At 41.1% G+C, this 20,660-nt stretch overlaps 1 protein-coding gene across 19 annotated transcripts in view; it reads left to right on the top strand.

Annotated features, from left to right (window-relative positions):
* Positions 1-20,660, top strand: part of DRP2 (dystrophin related protein 2) — a 1,527,660-nt gene that overhangs the window by 1,243,411 nt on the left and 263,589 nt on the right. For all 19 annotated transcript variants that reach the window (XR_008847731.1, XM_056539136.1, XM_056539139.1 and 16 more), the window contains one exon: positions 11,372-11,437. Coding sequence is in view for 18 of the 19 variants with exons in the window: in XM_056539136.1 (XP_056395111.1) it covers positions 11,372-11,437 (66 nt within the window). In the remaining variant the exon portion in view is untranslated. The remainder of the gene's footprint in view (positions 1-11,371; positions 11,438-20,660) is intronic.

The raw sequence follows: 20,660 nt of genomic DNA, 5'->3' as shown, positions 1-20,660 counted from the left end.
CCCGCAGGTCCTGCAATGCTATGGAACAGGTAATTAACTATTTATTTACATATATATTACTATATTTACATCAACCTTACATAAATTACAGAACTATTAGTTGGAATAGAGGCGACAAGGGGTAGGCTACACAAAAGGGATCCCTACGTCCTAGGGACTCTGGCTATGGGGACCCACACATACATAGGTACCGTATAAGATGCGGTACCGGGACACCACAAACCCCCTTACTTAAGATAAGTCGGCCTCGACGTCTGTCCCCTGAGACAGAGGGACTAGGACTAGAACAGGATGCTATAGAACAGGATTATCTGTACTTTTGCTATACATCCTAAGTAGACTAAACACATTTACATTCTTTTGATACCTTTCCTACTATCAGGATTAGGCAATTAGAAATCTATCTAGACATTTTAATGCTATCTAGACATTTAATGCTATCTAGACATTTAAAGAAGCTATCTATCCTTTAGTTTCTAGCTTCCTATACAACTTTATCAAACGTATTATACATTTTGAAGCTTACTAGATAATTAGGCAGCTATCTGACATGTAGTTGCTAGCTCCTAAGACACTTTATTAGCTCTCTCTACATTTTTATGAGGCTAAACTGAACATTAGGCTATACATAAGGCTAACTAGACATTAGTAAAGCTTTCTATACAGTTAGCTTCAAGCTGACTAGACATTTGTATTATCTCACACATTCTATTTGCCAACCATAAGTTACCTGTTAGTTAGTACATGAAAGGTATACTGGCTAGCCGTAAGCTAGGTCACAGTAAGGGTGGCTGCTAGGGTCTATCGGCTACACGCTACTTATCCCTAGAGCACTTTCAAAACAACCTACTAGGTTATTCTTAGAATTACGTGTTTATTTTTGTATTTGCAAGAGCACCTACTGGCCAGGCAGAGCATCTCACACACGCAATGAATGAAGAAGAGAAGAAGTGTACCTAACAGTGGCAGGAATTGGGTATCAATATGCTACAATTCCTAAGTGTTTTCATTAAGTGAGATATTTATTTTGATGTATGTACTAGAAAAATTTGCTCATCTATTTTTAATATTTTTATTTAATAATCTACGGTACTATGAGTGCAAGTACTATTTTAAGAGGGAATCCTCCCTACTATTTTTTTTTATTACCACCACATATTACAAAAAAAAAGAATAATACATTATTATATACAAATTTTTTTTTTTTTACTGTCCTCCCACCCATCCCCCCACCCCCTATCCCCCCTAGAGGAAGAAGAAGAAAAGAGAAAAAAAATAAAAATAAAATAAAAAGTAAAATAAAAAGGAAGAAGGAAAATGTCAAAAATGTCTTATCGGATCCTGCGGCTCAGCTTTTTAGTTCTCTATATCTCAATTCTATATTCCCTCCTCAACCCCTGCCTCCATTGATGCACACTCAGGCCTGTTACAGATATCCACTGTTTTACTATAATTAATCTGGCATAAAAAAGTGACCTTTGAATTTTTTTTCCCCAATCCCTTTTTATTTCTGTCCCAATATCACCTCCCAGGATCGCATTTATTGGTGTCCATTTTATTCTAATCTTCCAACTTTTCTCAACTAATTGTATAACTTCTCCCCAAAATGTCTTTATTTCTGGACATGTCTAAAGCATATGCAACAATCCTGCCACTTCTTGCCCACATTTTGAGCAGGCATTCAAGTTCTTTTTACCTATTTTATGCAAAAAGAGAGGTGTATAGTACAGGCTATAAACTATATTAAACTGTATCACCCTATGATTCGCATTTAATGGAATAAAATTAATTCTTTCGTGTATTTTTCCCCACTGTGCTTCTTCTATTTCACCAAATTCTTTTTGCCATATTTTTCTACTGTGATGATTTCTCTTTAATATAGAAAATGTATTAAGTGCTCTTTATATCTTTCACAACTCTTTTTTCCATCTCTGTATTCACCATCTTATCAAAAAAACTACCTTTTAGTATTTCTACTTTCTTCCCCTTATCTAACGTATCTTTTATATCTCTTAATCTCATATATTCAAACCATGTCCCAACCCCAACTTCTCTACCCTTTTTTAACTCTTCCCATGTTTTAATCTTCCATTCCTTATATATATCCCCTATTTTATTCACCCCCATTGTGCTAGTGTTCGAAATTCTAATCTATTTATTTCCTCTACTGTGTTTTTATTATACCAAATGAGGGCTATATCCAATATCCCAGTTATTCCCACCTCCATTTTTACCATTTTCCACGTTCTTTTCAAGGCAGCTATTGTTATACAGTTTTTCCATCCTTTCTCTTCTAATTGCCCTGATTCCAGTAACTGGTTAATATCATCATATGATCCTCTATGATCATGATCCATCAAATACTCAATCATATGAGATCTCCTCCAGTCCCTAATAAAGTATAATTGGGTGGCTAAAAAATACTTTTTCACGTCCGGAAACGCCATTCTCCTTCTCTTCTGGGCAGACAGAAATATTCTATCTTAGTCCTCACCCTTCTTCTGCCCCATATCAGAGCATTGAAGACTGACAGCATTCTTGAAATTTCATCACACCAAATGGGTGAAGCACTAAATACGTATAATATTTTCGGTAACATAATAGTTTTAATTAATATCATTCTGTCTGCTTTAGAAATTTTGAAGTCACTCCATATTTTAATTTTCTTTTCCATGTTCTTTATTAAAGGGGTATTCCAGGCAAAAACTTTTTCTTTATATATATCAACTGGCTCCGGAAAGTTAAACAGATTTGTAAATTACTTCTTTTAAAAAATCTTAATCCTTCCAATAGTTATTAGCTTCTGAAGTTTTCTGTCTAACTGCTCAATGATGATGTCACGTCCCGGGAGCTGTGCATGATGGGAGAATATCCCCATAGGAGCTGGACAGCTCCCGGGATGTGAGTCATCAGAAAGCAGTTAGACAGAAATCAGCAACTCAACTTCAGAAGCTAATAACTATTGGAAGGATTAAGATTTTTTAATAGAAGTAATTTACAAATCTGTTTAACTTTCCGGAGACAGTTGATATATATATATATATATATATATATATATATATATATATAAAAAAAAAAAGTTTTGGCCTGGAATACCCCATTAAGGGTTCTAGGTTTAATTTATAATGATCTTCTAATTTACCTGAGATTTGTATACCTAAGTATTTAAAGTGCTCATCTATTTTTAATATTTTTATTTCGTTTTCTATGAATATATTATTCTCCCCCAATGGAAGGAGTACTGATTTGGACCAGTTTATTTCTAACCCTGAGAAACTCCCATATTCCTTGATAATCTCCATCACTCCGGTCAGATCCGACTGTTTTTCCCAAAAAAGCAGGATATCGTGTGCATATAAGGATATTTTGTCCTCTCTCCCCCTTGCACCAAACCCGCCAATCTCCTTCTCCTCTCTGATCTTAACAGCCAAAGGTTCCATGCTCATAGCAAACAGCAAGGGGGAGAGAGGGCATCCCTGTCTGGAGCCTCTTGAGAGCGAAAATTGCTCGGATAATTTCCCATTGATCGACACTCTTGCCTTAGGTTCAGAGTATAACAGTCGGATCATGTCTATATATGTTTTCCCAAAGCCGCATTTTTCTAATACTGCCCACAAGAACTCCCACTCCACCCTGTCGAAAGCCTTAGTGGCATCTAAAGACAGGATGGAGTGGGATTCCCCGCCCTGTAATTTTCCCATATCTATATTCGTAAGGACTCTATATATATTGTGTCGGGCCATGTGATCTTCCTGAATTAACTCTGTGATATTACTCTGTAATCTAATGGCTAATGCTTTGGCGAAAATATTATAACCGCTTCCCGCATTGAGTCCGGTAATTTCCCGGTCACCATGCTGGTCTCAATCACTCTATGTAATGCCGGGATCAAAATTCCGCCAAACCTTCTATATACCTCAAAGGGTAGTCCATCGCTTCCAGGTGTTGTATTACCCCTAATCTGATCTAGCGTTTTATTCAATTCTATTCTAGTTAATGGAGCATCTAAGGTTTGTTTTTCCATTTCGGGGAGTCTAGGGAGTTCCATTTGGTCCAAGTAATTTTGCGTTTCCTTTATTTCCTTATGATATTCAGACCTATATAATAACTCATAATATTATCTAAATTCCCTTATTATTTCCTTTTTTTTCTATACACCAATCTCCTTCTTTATTCCTTATCCCAGAAATTCTTTGCTTAGTGTGTTGATTTGAGACAATTGCCATCAAATACTTGTTAGGCTTCCCTGCCTGTACAAATCTTTGCTGGCCTTGAAAAATCAATTTATTTTTACTCTTTTCCATCATATATTCATTAAATTCATTTTGTAGCTTATTTAATTTTTCCTTACTCTCTTCTGATGAATTTTGTGTATATTCCTTCACTGTATCCCTAAGATTACTTATTAAGCCCTCCTCTTTTGATTTCAACTCTTTTTTTCCACTTTATTGCTCTTATTATTTCCCCTTTTAGGTAAGCTTTACAGGTCTCCCAGACAACCGGGTCACTTGCTGTGCCCCAGTTGTTTGCAAAAAACTCCCTCAAGTTTTTTTCTATTGTGGCATTCTCTATCAAATTTAACCAGTGAGGGTAAATTTTCTGGAACCCATCTCTTACCTCTTCTTCTGTTTTTATCAGTACTTCTAGAGCCGCGTGGTCCGACAGACATCTAACCCAATAATGTATTTTTATCACCTTATTTAAACTAGAGTCCTTTCCCAGGCATATATCTATTCTGGACATAGTCTGACAGGTCTTGTTCCAACATGAATATTCTTTCTTTTGAGGGTTGTAAATCCTCCAAATATCGCTGAGTCCCAGTTCATTACATACTTTCGCCAGGGGGGTGCAACCCACCTCTCCTTTACTCCCGCTTGCCCTCCATCTATCTAACCTCTCATCTAGGATGCAGTTCATATCCCCCATGGCAAACACAGGGCATTCTCTGCAACTCACACAAAAATCAAATAATTTAAGAAGGACCGCGGATGAGAAAGGCGGGGGTATATATACAAATGCTAATACACATCTTAAATTTTCTAGTCTCCCATATAAAAAAAACAAACCTCCCCTCATCATCTACCCTTTTTCTAATTAATTCCCAATTTAAGTTTCTACGGATTAACACCGAAACCCCCCGTGAATATGCCATGAAGAGAATGGTAATAATGTCCTCAAACATTACGATTAAAATCCATTACTGTTTCTCTCGTTAAATGTGTCTCAACTAACCCGACTATACCTGGTGCGTGCTTCATAATAATTCCCGTTACCGCTGATTTTTTTATTTTATCCCCAAGTCCTCGTACATTCCATACCACAGCCTTAACAGTCATCCGCGGTCATTCTCTTACAGTCCAGTTGAACACAATAAACACCGTAGTGAGAAGGAAGAGAAAAGGAAATTAAAAAAATTTAAATTAAATTAAAATATAAACATTTTTTGAGAAAAAAAATCCCTTTAAAAAAAAAAAAAAAAACTTTCCCAGGGTTCCCCAAAACTTGCCCCCACACCTATTCTTTTAGTACAGTTTGTTCACTGTGGCAGCAGTTTCATCCTTATAACAACACAGATATAAGAGGATCTCACCCGAATCTCAGCTGGGTCCCTGGAGCAGCCATGGATCAGCCTCCTCAGTGTGTCTTCCTCCAGTAGCTCCAGGGTCACACTCTCACTCTGTCTGCATTCTCAGCACAACACAGATCCGGGTTCCTCCCACTCACTACCTCTTCTGAGCCTCCACTCCAGATCACAGCATTGTCGGCACCTGTGTGTGCTGTTGTTCGTGTGGGGGCCACTACGCTCACAGTCCACTGCTCCCCACTCGCTACTGCTGTGTCAGGTCAAGTCCCTCTGCTCCACCGCCATCCGGCACACTCACATCCCAGCATTCAGCGCAGCTGAGCGGTGTCCCAGACCAGCAGCATGTGTTTGGTCCATGGAAGGGGCAGGAAGCGGGGGGAGGAGCCTCTCAACCTCCTCGCATCACATCCTGTCCCCTCCCTACTATTTTTGTTGAGGCAGGTGCTAGCGATGGGCGACAGCAATAATACTACCCTCGGAGGAGCCGAAGTGTCCCCTGTGAAGTTACCTACTAATCACCTTCAGCTTATTATACATTTGTATGTACAAAAATTATATATATTTTTAGTGTTGAGTGTACACGTACAGTACATCGATATTTTCTGTGTACAGTCCTGACTTGCTTTTTGTGTACATAGACATGTGTACATAGACTATTTTTTTTCTATGTACAAACCTTACTTACTATTTATGTACACAGATACAAGGATATCTTTCTGTGTACAGAACCATATACATTTTTACTATACATTTATCAACACTCCAACATGTTTCAGATGCATTCACTCGATAAGTGCAACATTTATCATAAGAGTTCTTATGAAGCTGGTGGTATATACATGAAGCAGGCGTGTAAGGATCTGCAGTCCACCTACACTAGGAGTTCAAAGCAATATACAAATTGGCGTGTAAGGATCAGCAGTCCACCTACACTATGAGTTCAATTGAAAAAGTGAACACGGCCTTAACCACAACTCAGCCGGGTGCAGTCCTTAATGAATCTCCTACAAGCTAGGAGTCTCTTGACTTAATAGTCAGGCACAAGCTTCATGGTTACGTTACATAGTTAGTACGGTCCAAAAAAGACATATGTCCATCAAGTTCAACCAGGGAATTAAGGGGTAGGGGTGTGGCGCGATATTGGGGAAGGGATGAAATTTTATTGCTGAACTTTAAACTGGAACAACTTAGCACAGTCGTGCTAGGCACAATTCTTGAACTTGGTTGCTGTAAGACAAAAATGGTTAGACAGAAAACAATAAGAAATTACTTTAGAGTCTCTTTAGAAGACGTTCTTCTTCACTCTTGTAGTGCCTCTCTTGGTTCCCCTATATCTGCCAACATCAGGGGCAGGGTTAGAATTAACATAGCTTTGCCACACCACATTGGTGAGGATAGAGTGGTGGAAAGCAGCTTGAGAAGGGGTTATAGGCTTACTAGCCGGGATCACAGTGGGGCAATAGGGCTTGAGCACCATCTCCAAATTAGGAACAACCCATGACCCTTTCATTGGTACCTCATGAACTGGCAAACTCTCACTGCTCCGAGAGGGCCTTGGTACATCTGTGGGTACCCCAGGGTTAGACAAACTCTCACTGCTCCGAGAGGGTCTAGGTACCGACTTGGGTGGCCGCAACTTTGGCCTGTTTTCTTCACCCTGTGCAGAACTTGACTCTCGACGGTATGAAGAAGATGAAGAACTTGACTCTTTACTGTACATAGAAGATGGTCGACTGGACTCATTAAGCTCCTCCTCCTTGGGTATGCTGGTGGAGGCTTTAGGAGCAGACCTTGTTGGCCTCAAGTTGAAGGGATCGAACTCCCAATCCGTTGACGGGAAATATTTGAAAGGAAGCTGTGTTGGGGCTGTTGGTCTTGTGACCGGTGCAGCCCATTCTCCACGAATGCTCTGGAAAGGGGTGTACTCCACAATTTCACCCACCTCCAAGGTGTAGAACTTCTTTTGGAGATATGGCCTTTGCACTGCTCGCCGGTTTATGAGGATGGTCTGCCCAGTGTGGCAGTCAAGGAGTGTCCCATAACCTCTGACCTTGTGAAACTTGGCCACAGTTGCTCTTCTCCTTTCTAATGGCTCCTCCCCTTCTCTGGGGTGATCCCATTTACGGATGTACAATGCCTCCATTTCTTTGGTGCTCTTGATACCGCACTCTTTCTTCATAAGGCAAATGTACGTGCTTTGGAGCATAGAGTTCTTTGTGTCAGGCCTTTAACTTTTCCATCAATTCGGCCAGCTCGGCTTCTTGATGGGCCCTTTCCCTTTCTGCAGTTGGGATTGGTGGGAGTGTTTTCCCAGGTAACGGTTGAAGTACTCTGTGCATGTACTCGATCAGCTCCGGCTCATCTCCGAACACCCATTGCGGCAGTTTTGGTGAGCACGGTCGTGCACTTGGCAAACTTGATCGAGGTATGACCTCAGGGCTGGTGGAGGAAAGATAGGCTGCTTCTCACCACACATACATTGAGCAGGATGTACACCTGACTGCATGTTCCAACATGGAGGCCATCTAATTATGGGGATTTCACAGATTTATCGCCAACAACAGACAATATATATTAAAAATTAATTCTCTGTAGTCCTTGTGAGTTAAAGCCTCTACATTTTAAGTAAAGTAACACTCACAGCGATCTCAAACTCCTGATTTCAAGCTCTCAGAATTATAACTCTCTTAGCAATATCACTCTTTGCAAAGCTCACTCACAGACAGAGCTCGCTCACACAGAGTCCCAAGCTAAGATTTATATGCCTGTGTGTGACTACCCCTCCCCTAGAGGTAGACTTGAAGAAAAAAAAAGCATTCTAGCAGTGATCCCTTATGTCAAACTTTACTCACAATTCACTCCTCACAGCAGATCATCACTCCATACAGCAGAGATATTTCAGAATTATAACTCTCTTAGCAATACCACTCTTTGCAAAGCCCACTCACAGACAGAGCTTATTACCTCACTTAAACTTAGTAAACCAAACAACAAAAATATCTCACACTCAAGTAAATGTTCTAGGAATTGTAGCCTATGTCAATTTCCAATTCTTGCCACTGTTGTGTACACTAATTAACTCTTCTCTCTCTTGCGTGTGCGAGATGCCCTGCCTGGTCAGTAGGTGCTCTTGCGAGCTAAACATAATGCACGTAATCAAAAGGTAACCTAGGTATGGTTTATCTGTTGTGTTCTAGGGATAAGAGCGTGTAGCCAATGGACCCTAGTAGCCAGTTTATTGGTAGAAAGCCTCAGGCAAGCCGGTAAGGTTCTCAGTGTACTAAACAGGTAACTAATATGGCAAACATGTCTAGTGAGATTCAAAAATATCTAGTCAGAGTCAGAACTGCAAAGTATCTCATGTAAATAATATCATCCTGTTACTAAATTCATGAACCAAGTAATCCTGTTCATGAGTTTACCCATGTTTATGTATGTACCTCAAAAAAGTTAAGTAGCTTTGTAGAGATAGACAGCCTGATTGATGGCCATTCAAGAAGTTATGCTCAGGACTGTTATTAACCAACCTTCACTTCTTCCCTCTGTCTTAGTGGACAGACGTCAAGGCCGACTTATTTTAAGTAATGGGGTTTGTGGTGTCCCGGTACTGTATTGCATACCGTACCTAGTGTAGAGTTCCCCAAAGTCAGAGTTACTATGCTCAGGTAGGATCCCTCAGGTGGGACAGGCCCTAGTCGCCTCTCCTCTACTCTAATTCTGTACTGTTTATACATGTATATATTTAATAATAATGTATATTTAATATAATGTATAGTATGCTTACCTTGTTTGGCGTCGCAGGACCTTCGGTCATGTGACCATGTTAAAACCTCTATGGTATGTTAGAGGACCTTTTAGAGGTCCTTGGGTCATATGCTACCCATAAACCTTTGTAATGGTGATTGACATCAGTATTGGACCAATTAGCTCTAGTCCAGCCTCTGCCCATATAAGGGAGCTGTAGCGTATTATCGTTCTCTTGGGTTGCTGCTCCCATGGATCCCGGACTAGCAGGACGGATCTGCACAACTTTCAAAGACACGCTAGGCCAGAAGACCTACCGGCCTCAGCTGAACTAAACTGTGAGTTCTAAACTAATCCCCGCTAAAGCTAGCGTGACTACTGGACCGCAACTAAATCCCCTAAATGCAGTGGAACAATGCATATCACCCTAAAGACTTTGTTCTGCTTAAGGTCCCAACCTTTGTCAATCTCCAAGAGAATCTGCATTTGTAGAGCCTGTTCCTGTTGTGAAGATGCATAAAATCTTCAGTAAAAGTTCCAACTGTTTTCAGCAAACTCTCCAGTTGTGGACATTCAATTATTCTCTACCTCCCTATCGCTCTTGGGAAGGGTGGCAGTAGGACAAGCATTACAGAGGAGCCCGCACCCTGGCGTCACGAATAGTAAGGGTTATCCAGACACCCTTTAGTCACCGCACAACTACACCCAATATACCATACTCCCCCAGGCTATCACATAGCAAAATATTTCCAGAAACATGAGGGGGGAACTCACCGATGTGAAATACTGTAAATTTCAAGGGTCCTAGTAAAGGGTCTAAATACTTATGTTCATGTGAAATTTTTGTTTTTCTTTATAAAATGTGCAAATTTTTACTTTTTTATTATAGGATATAGTGCAGAATAATGGTGGAAAATATATATTTTTTTAACTTATATGAGGGGGGAACTCACCGATGTGAAATACTGTAAATTTCAAGTGTCCTAGTAAAGGGTCTAAATACTTATGTTCATGTGAAATTTTTGTTTTTCTTTATAAAATGTGCAAATTTTTACTTTTTTATTATAGGATATAGTGCAGAATAATGGTGGAAAATATATATTTTTTTAACTTAAACACAATGGGTTTTTACTAGTGGGAAAAGTTTCAGACTTGTAGGATTCCTCTCTATTTACTATTGGGAAAAGTCGGGAACATTTTCTTACCAGCTTTTTCTAGGTCGATATTTCCAGCCATTTACCCACAGGATTTTCTGTGAATTCAATAGTAAATTGTTCGGGTTGTGAAACCACGCCCGTTTTCTGGCCGTTCACGCCCCTTTTGTGAAAGACCACGCCTATTTTTCGGCTTTTCACAGTGCAATGTCGGGTTTGTCGGATTTTTCAGGCGCACACTGTCGCAAACTGGTGCAGACCGGCGCAGACATGTCTCAGACAAAATAACCAGACAAAAACTGGTCGGTTTCAGCTAAGTTAATGAGGCCCAATGCCTCAATATAACAGAAATGCAAAAAAAAAAAAAAAATTAAAAGGGTCTAAACACTTTCTGAATGCATTGTACATCTCTGCTGTCATCTCTGTTTATCAACCCACCACTCACAATCTTTTTTCAGCCAATGGCCTATTTACCCTTACTTATTACACCCTGTGAAGTAAAGGTAGGACCATGCATAGTTTTCCATAAATTGGTGTACTTACAGAACAAATCTTTACGTCTGCACAGTTTTTGGAGGCAAAAAAATTATAATTTTTCCAATAAGATTGTTAATTTACCTAAAAGAAACTGTGCATACCAGTGTGGTTTGCAATGTACATCCATTGCTTCTGGCTTTATTTTTGAAAGTGCTTTGTGAATTTCCTTGAATTAGTAATCAACTGAGCATTGAGTTATGGCAATAAAATGAAGTTCTGTTTTTTACTTTATAATGTTCATTATTTAATTTTTTTTAAATAAAAAGTGAGACTTACTGTAAAGAATAAATGCATTGTTTATAACAAATGTTTTTTTTCTGTCATGTATATAATGGTTTATGCTATTTTGCAGGCCATTGTCTTCTCCAGTTCTTCCTCACGCTGAGACACATTTAAGGATAGAACACTTTGCTAGCAGGTCTGTATAAAAAATGATGATCCATACTGTTGTATCATTGTTTCTTTTATTTCTGTTCCGTTCTGTTAAATTATTTGTATATACAGTGATCCATCAACTTACATTGGCCTCAGCTTACAATATTTTCAACATACAGAGGCCTTTTCAGGACCATTGTTACTTGAAACCATACTCAACATACAATGTTGAGACAGTCCAGATCTGCGAAATGTGTCAATAGCTGGAAGAACTGACCAATCAGAATGGGCATTTCACTGGTAAAACCACCTGTATTACTGAAGTGTATGCACTGACTGGCTGCCTAATATCGCCTCCCTACAGTACAGGGAGGTACTACATCTTTTGTGCAAGGGTTATCTGCTCTTTTGCACACTAGGTGTGTGGGTGTACTTCACAGGACCTTGAAGAAGCTCCTGCCCTCTACACAGACAGGCAGTGATTTATACACTGCTCAAAAAAATAAAGGGAACACTTAAACAACACAATGTAACCAAGTCAATCACACTTCTGTGAAATCATACTGTCCACTCAGGAAGCAACACCGATTGACAATCAATTTCACATAATGTTGGGCAAATGGAACAGACAACAGGTGGAAATTATAGGCAATTAGCAAGACGCCCCAATAAAGGAGTGGTTCTGCAGGTGGTGACCACAGACCACTTCTCAGTTCCCATGTTTCCTGGCTGATGTTTTGGTCACTTTAGAATGCTGGTGGTGCTTTCACTCTAGTGGTAGCATGAGATGAAGTCTACAACCCACATAAGTGGCTCAGGTAGTGCAGCTCATCCAGGATGGCACATCAATGCGAGCTGTGGCAAAAAGGTTTCCAGAGCATGGAGGCACTACCAGGAGACAGGCCAGTACATCTGGAGACATGGAGGAGGCTGCAGGAGGGTAACAACCTAGCAGCAAGACCGCTACCTCTGCCTTTGTGCAAGGAGGAGCAGGAGGAGCATTGCCAGATCCCTGCAAAATTACCTCCAGCAGGCCATAACTGTGCATGTGTCCACTCAAACGGTCAGAAACAGACTCCATGTGGTATGAGGGAACCCACGTCCACAGGTGGGGGTTGTGCTTACAGCCCAACACCGTGCAGGACATTTGGCATTTGCCAGAGAACACCAAGATTGGCAAATTCGCCACTGGTGCCCTGTGCTCTTCACAGATGAAAGCAGGTTCAAACTGAGCACATGTGACAGAGCGTGACAAAGTCTGCCTGGAACATCCTCCAGCATGACCGGTATGATGGAGGGTCAGTAATGGTGTGGGGTGGCATTTCTTTGGGGGCGGCACAGCCTTCCATTTGCTTGCCAGAGGTAGCCTGACTGCCATTAGAAACCGAGATGAGATCCTCAGACCCCTTGTGAGACCATATGCTGGTGCAGTTGGCCCTGGGTTCCTCCTAATGCAAGACAATGCTAGACCTCATGTGGCTGGAGTGTGTCAGCAGTTCCTGCAAGAGGAAGGCATTGATGCTATGGACTGACCCGCCCGTTCCCCAGACCTGAATCCGATTGAGCACATCTGGGACTCCTGGACAGTCTGTGGTGCAATGTGACGTTGGTGGAATGAGCGAGACATCATCAGTCCAGGTCTAGGAGGACATCCCTCAGGAGACCACCTTATCAGGAGCATGCCCAGGCGTTGTAGGGAGGTCATACGGGCACATGGAGGCCACACACACTACTGAGCCTCATTTTGACTTGTTTTAAGGACATTGCCTCAAAGTTGGATCAGCCTGTAGTGTGATTTTCCACTTTGATTTTGAGTGTGACTCCATATCCAGACCTCCTTGGGTTGATAAATTTGATTTCCATTGATAATTTTTGTGTGATTTTGTTGTCAGCACATTCAACTATGTAAAGACAAAAGTATTTGAAACCATTAGTTCATTCATTCAGATCTAGGATGTGTTATCTTAGTGTTCCCTTTTAAAATTTTTGAGCAGTGTAGCTCTCTTATTTTCATATGTAAGGGCTTGCTTTGTCCGTATTTATTCTGTCCTCCTTATGTGTGAGGGTACATAACTTGACAGACAGCTAAACCTTCCCCGGCAATTCATTGACAAAAGAGCAATGTCAGAATTAAGCTTTTATTGCAAGGATAATATGTGGTGAAACTGAGGAACAGAAAAGAAACAAATATGTGAACGACATGTAAATTACATAAAAAACAAATACATTAGATGATGGTAAGCATTCATTAGAGTATACACAGGTATATGCCCAGCAGCATTCTATTCTATCTAAATGACAAGCATTTTTCCTAGCTGCTGTATAATCAGTATAAAACACCAGGAAAATATGAAAACACAGCAATATGCATACAGATCACACCTATATCGTTATATAGTTTTGTGAACTTACCGGCAATGCTACCATAAGCTTTGATAGAGAGGATTGCTCAGGATCCTTCTAGCCATGTGGTTACTTCTGAATTGGATGTAAAATGAGGAAATAGCTGCTATGGGTTGAGCTGATGATTAGTGTTGCTCGCGAATATTCGCAAAGCAAGATTATTTTTTTTTAGTTTTTTTTTCCACAGTACACATATCAGTGATCACCCCTCTCTGCTTCTAGCTTGTGTGGTGTAAAGAAGGCTCTAATAATACTGTGTGAGACTGGCGTGCGAATTTTCGCATATGTGAAAAATTGCATATGCTAATTTTTGCATACGCTAATTTTCGCATATGCGAAAATAAAACGCGAATATTACGAATATGCGAATTTAGCGAATATATGACGAATATTCGTCCATATATTCGCAAAATATCGCGAATTCTAATATGGCCTATGCCGCTCAACACTACTGATGATGTCATCGAAGTTTATAGGCTACAGACTATGAAAGTTGAAATGGGTCAAACTTCTAATTTGAAGAGCTACAGTGTATGCAAGCGCCCATTAGATGGTGCTGTTACAACATGAACAGATAATTATACACTATAAATACAAAGCATAGTAACCTATACATTCATAACAAGTCACAAAACTGCTGAAGGCATGACAGTATTAGTGATCTACTTATTTTTCTTTAATCCTCACCTTTTACTGTTAATGGATGACAATTTTGGGCTTTAGAACCAATTACCAGGTTTCCACCGTTTTCTGGTTTCAACATAAAATGGTTATCCTGGAAGCAATTTATATTGTAACTGAAGGACTGAAGGACATCATCCAGCCATCCACTCTGTCTTTGTCCAAATCCCTTTCTGAAAGCAGCTCCTGACATATACAGACCATGTGGTTTCTTTCCAGCACTGATTAATCATGCTCTCTTTAGTGCTGAGAACTGGGAGGTGTATGCAGCCTCAGCCAATCACACAGTGAACCTCTCTCTGCTGCTCAGAGCAGGAGGGTGGGGGCTTGCAGCGCAGAGCTGCAATGATTGCTGGGAGATGTAAGCAAGAGGAGGGAAGAGTGACAAAGAATATCAAGCAGTCAGAGAAGACAACAGGGGCCACTGAAGCCATTCATATCAGGCAGGATGGCTTACAGAGAGCCTATTCAGGTAGTATAGTGGCTTTGGAGATTTTCTTAATATATGGAGTACCCCTTTTAGTCTCTTGGGTATCTTGTTCACCAAAGCTTCAGATGTAGCCTCGTCTACTCCTCCATGATAGTAACATAGTTCATAAGGTTGAAAAAAGACCAGAGTCCATCAAGTTCAACCTATATTCCTAATAAGGCCGTACTGAGGAAGGCAAAAAAAAAAAAAAAAAAAAACTAATCTTAGAGGTAAAAATTCTTTCCCAACTCCAAACTCAGAATAAATCCCTGGATCAACCTTCTGTCCATATACATCTAGTATCCATAACCTGTAATGTTATTTCTCCCCAAAAATGCATCCAGGCCCCTTTTGAACTCTTTTACAGAGTTCACCATGTCCACCTTCTCCGGGAGAGATTTCCACAGTCTCACTGTTCTTATAGTGAAGAACCCCCATCTGTGCTGTTGTAGAAACCTTCTTTCCTTTAAATGTAGATGATGCCCCTTGTTATAGATACAATCTTTGATATAAATAGATCATGGGAGGATCTCTGTACTGTCCCCTGATATACAGTGTGGGCCATTTATATGGATAAATCTTAATAAAATGGGAATGGTTGGTGATATTAACTTCCTGTTTGTGGCACATTAGTATATGTGAGGGGGGAAACTTTTCAAGATGGGTGGTGACCATGGTGGCCATTTTGAAGTCGGACATTTTGAATCCAACTTTTGTTTTTTCAATAGGAAGAGGGTCATGTGACACATCAAACTTATTGGGAATTTCACAAGAAAAACAATGATGTGCTTGGTTTTAACATAACTTTATTCTTTTATGAGTTATTTACAAGTTTATGACCACTTAAAAAATGTGTTCAATGTGCTACCCATTGTGTTGGATTATCAATGCAACCCTCTACTCCCACTCTTCACACACTGCTAGCAACACCGCAGGAGAAATGCTAGCGCAGGCTTCCAGTATCCGTAGTTTCAGGTGCTGCATGATGGGCTGTTCTGTCCAGCCAGGGTTCCATAACCAGTTACCATTTGCCATAGTCTGTCAATAATGAGAGTTCATTAGCTAGGTTATAGCACCATCTAGTGGTGTTAAGTTGTATAACATCTTGTTTTTCTTGTTGTAATAATTCTGCCTTGTGGGTGGTGCTACACATTGTGGGTTCTTGCAATGCACTCTGGGAAGGAGAAGACAGGGATGGTTTATGCTGGATGTCAGACTACATACTGTGTGAACATGTAAGAAGACAGAACAGTAAAACAGATGCTAGTCACCAGCGATAGTGGATCTGACTATATGGAGCCGCCATCAGCCACACGGTCCTGCGCACATGATTGCAGCAGTTGCACTCTCACAAGAAGTGAGAGTGTAACCCCCAGCAAGCACAGCTCAATCCAAACCACACTGAAGTCTGTTCCGACATAGACTGAGCCTGCACAGAGTCACTAAGCAGCCAGCAACAGGAACACCATGTCCACCAGCCAGGCATCATCATGCAGGACAAGGTCACAAGCAAGCCACTCTAGCAAGTCCTCCATAAAAGAAATGGCTGTTCTCGCCCACGCAGAAGCTGAGGCTGCAAAAGTAAGGGCTTCCTTTGCTGCACAAGAGATGCAACTAAAGATATCGCTGGAAAAACTTGCAGCAGAGAAAGAAGCGGCAGCCGCAATAGCCAAAGCAGAGTGCTTAGAAGCCATAGACTGTTCTGAATCTGAGAAGCACAGCCAAGTACTCGGACCAGACTTAGATCAACAAGATCCAGCACAGCGCGTCTCAGAATATGTCTACCAGCATCCCAAGACAGATGACACCTATAATCCAGTATATCAGTAAGCGTATACAGAGTGTCAAAGACCCTACCTTGAATCACAGTACCTCGAGCAAGACGGTATGCGGCAAAGTTATCCCGACCACAACTACCGCTCTACAGGACAAAAGCTAAGACCTTCGCTTCAACTTAAAGGGACACCCTTCGCGTCAGAGCAGTATTATACAGACTTTCCTAAGCCAGAAACTTCCAAAAGGTATGGTGATACACCACACACGCAGCATAGCAGCACACCGGGTAGTGTTGGCGCCAACCATGCGGTCATGGACTTTGCTAAGTTCTTTGCTAAACGCGAACTGGCTACCAAGGGACTTATAAGGTTCACTGATCGCCCCGAGAGCTACAGGTCATGGCGAGCCTCCTTCCAGAACGCAATACGGGACTTAGATCTTTCTTGTAGTGAAGAGTTAGTTCTCTTGGTAAAATGGCTTCGAAATGAATCTGCCGAACATGCCAAAAGAATCAGAGACATTGACATAAACTATCCGGGCAAAGGCCTAAAGATGGTGTGGGAAGCTATAGAAAATGCTTTATATAAAAGAATTGAAACTTTTCCCAAAATAGTGGGTAGGAGTTACCAAAAGCTCAGGGAACTCAGTGACTTGTTAATAGAGTTACAGGTTGCTCAGGCAGAAGGATATCTACCAGGGCTAGAATTCCTGGACACCGCCAGAGGTGTTAATCCAATTGTCCAAAAACTCCCTTATAACCTACAGGAGAAGTGGATCACGCATGGTTCTCATTACAAACATTCTCATAACATACTATTTCCTCCCTTTAAAGTGTTTGTAGACTTTGTTGCTCAACAGGCAAGGATCAGAAATTACCCCAGTTTTGATTTTACACTGTCATGTCCCACTGCACCTGGTGTCAAACCTCACAAAACACCAGTGGCAGTCCACAAAACTAATGTTGCTTCCACAGGTTCTCCTTACAGGTTGTTCAAGCCTTCTCAAGAAGGGAACAAACTGGAAGACGTTAGCAAGCAATGCCCCTTGCACAAGAAACCTCATCCTCTACTGAAATGCAGATCCTTCAGGGAGAAGTCTTTAGAGGACCGCAAAGAATTCCTCAAAGAGAACAACAGCTGCTTCAGTTACATAGTTACATAGTTACATAGTTACATAGTTAGTACGGTCAAAAAAAGACATATGTCCATCAAGTTCAACCAGGGAATTAACCCCTTAAGGACGCAGGACGTAAATGTACGTCCTGGTGAGGTGGTACTTAACGCACCAGGACGTACATTTACGTCCTAAGCATAACCGCGGGCATCGGAGCGATGCCCGTGTCATGCGCGGCTGATCCCGGCTGCTGATCGCAGCCAGGGACCCGCCGCCATTAACCCCTCAGGTGCCGGGATCAATACAGATCGCGATCAATACAGATCGGCAGTTCGCGATTAAAATGAACGATCGGATCGCCCGCAGCGCTGCTGCGGGGATCCGATCATTCATAACGCCGCATGGAGGTCCCCTCCGTGCGGCTCCCGGCGTCTCCTGCTCTGGTCTGTGATCGAGCAGACCAGAGCAGGAGATGACCGATAATACTGATCTGTTCTATGTCCTATACATAGAACAGATCAGTATTAGCAATCATGGTATTGCTATGAATAGTCCCCTATGGGGACTATTCAAGTGTAAAAAAAAATGTAAAAAAATGTAAAAGTAAAAGTAAAAAAAAAGTGAAAAATCCCCTCCCCCAATAAAAAAGTAAAACGTCCGTTTTTTCCTATTTTACCCCCAAAAAGCGTAAAAAAATTTTTTTATAGACATATTTGGTATCGCCGCGTGCGTAAATGTCCGAACTATTAAAATAAAATGTTAATGATCCCGTACGGTGAACGGCGTGAACGAAAAAAAATTTAAAAAGTCCAAAATTCCTACTTTTTTAATACATTTTATTAAAAAAAAAATATAAAAAATGTATTAAAAGTTTTTTATATACAAATGTGGTATCAAAAAAAAGTACAGATCATGGCGCAAAAAATGAGCCCCCATACCGCCGCTTATACGGAAAAATAAAAAAGTTATAGGTCATCAAAATAAAGGGATTATAAACGTACTAATTTGGTTAAAAAGTTTGTGATTTTTTTTAAGCGCAACAATAATATAAAAATATATAATAATGTGTATCATTTTAATTGTATTGACCCTCAGAATAAAGAACACATGTCATTTTTACCAGAAATTGTACGGCGTGAAAACAAAACCTTCCAAAATTAGCAAAATTGCGTTTTTCGTTTTAATTTCCCCACAAAAATAGTGTTTTTTGGTTGCGCCATACATTTTATGATATAATGAGTGATGTCATTACAAAGGACAACTGGTCGCGCAAAAAACAAGCCCTCATACTAGTCTGTGGATGAAAATATAAAAGAGTTATGATTTTTAGAAGGCGAGGAGGAAAAAATGAAAACGTAAAAATTAAATTGTCTGAGTCCTTAAGGGGTTAAGGGGTAGGGGTGTGGCGCGATATTGGGGAAGGGATGAGATTTTATATTTCTTCATAAGCATTAATCTTATTTTGTTCCAGGAATGTATCTAATCCTGTTTTAAAGCTGTTAATTGTTCCTGCTGTGACCAGTTCCTGAGGTAGACCGTTCCATAAATTCACAGTCCTCACGGTAAAGAAGGCGCGTCGCCCCTTGAGACTAAACTTTTTCTTCTCCAGACGGAGGGAGTGCCCGCTCGTCCTTTAGGGGGGTTTAACCTGGAACAGTTTTTCTCCATATTTTTTGTATGGGCCATTAATATACTTATATACGTTTATCATATCCCCCCTTAAACGTCTCTTCTCAAGACTAAACAATTGTAACTCCTTTAATCGCTCCTCATAGCTAAGATGTTCCATGCCCCATATTAGTTTAGTCGCGCGTCTCTGCACCCTTTCCAACTCCGCAGTGTCCCTTTTATGGACAGGTGCCCAAAACTGAACAGCATATTCCAGGTAAGGCCGTACCAATGATTTATAAAGGGGGAGTATTATGTCCCTGTCCCTTGAGTCCATGCCTCTTTTGATACATGACAATATCGTGCCGGCTTTGGAAGCAGCAGCCTGACATTGCATGCTATTCTGTAGTCTGTGATCTACAAGTACACCCAGATCCTTCTCTACCAGTGACTCTGCCAGTTTGCTGCACTACAACAACGCACTTCGCCAGGAACTGTAAGGTCAGTGTGACATGCACAGAATGTGGGAGCACGGAACACAACACGGCTTTGCACCCAGGTATCATCCCAAGCAGAGGAGCATGACAGAAAGCAGATAGACACTGACGTAGACACTGCAATAGTCACTTCTCAGTGTACAGAGATATGTAAACGACTTACAGGAGGGAAGTCCTGCTCAAAAATCTGCCTTGTCAGAGTCTACCCGGCCGGTTACCGAGACAAGGCGATCAAGGTATACGCAATCTTGGATGACCAAAGCAACAGGTCTCTAGCTAAATCCACCTTCTTCAACACATTCAACATCGTAGGGCCTGGTTCTCCCTACTCCGTAAGAATATGTGCAGGTACCGTTGAGACGGCGGGGAGGAAGGCAGCTGAGTACAAGGTAGAGTCCATAGATGGTCAGACCTGCTTGTCTCTGCCAACCATACTGGAGTGTAATCACATTCATGACAACCGATCTGAGATACCTACACCTGAGGTAGCAGTGCACCACCCCCACTTGAAGCGTATAGCTCACCTGATACAGGAGCTGGATCCAGAAGCTCCAATAGTCCTACTCCTTGGAAGAGACATACTACAAGTTCACAAGGCTATAGGACAAATTAATGGACCCCAAAATGCTCCATACGCCCATAGACTTGACCTAGGATGGGTCATCATAAGAGACGTCTATCTAGGAGGGGTACATAAGCCGACCTCGGTCTACAGTGTG

Source organism: Hyla sarda, chromosome 9, assembly GCF_029499605.1.
Source record: "Hyla sarda isolate aHylSar1 chromosome 9, aHylSar1.hap1, whole genome shotgun sequence".
Lineage (NCBI taxonomy): Eukaryota > Metazoa > Chordata > Amphibia > Anura > Hylidae > Hyla > Hyla sarda.
This window is presented reverse-complemented; position numbering and strand designations above follow the sequence as displayed.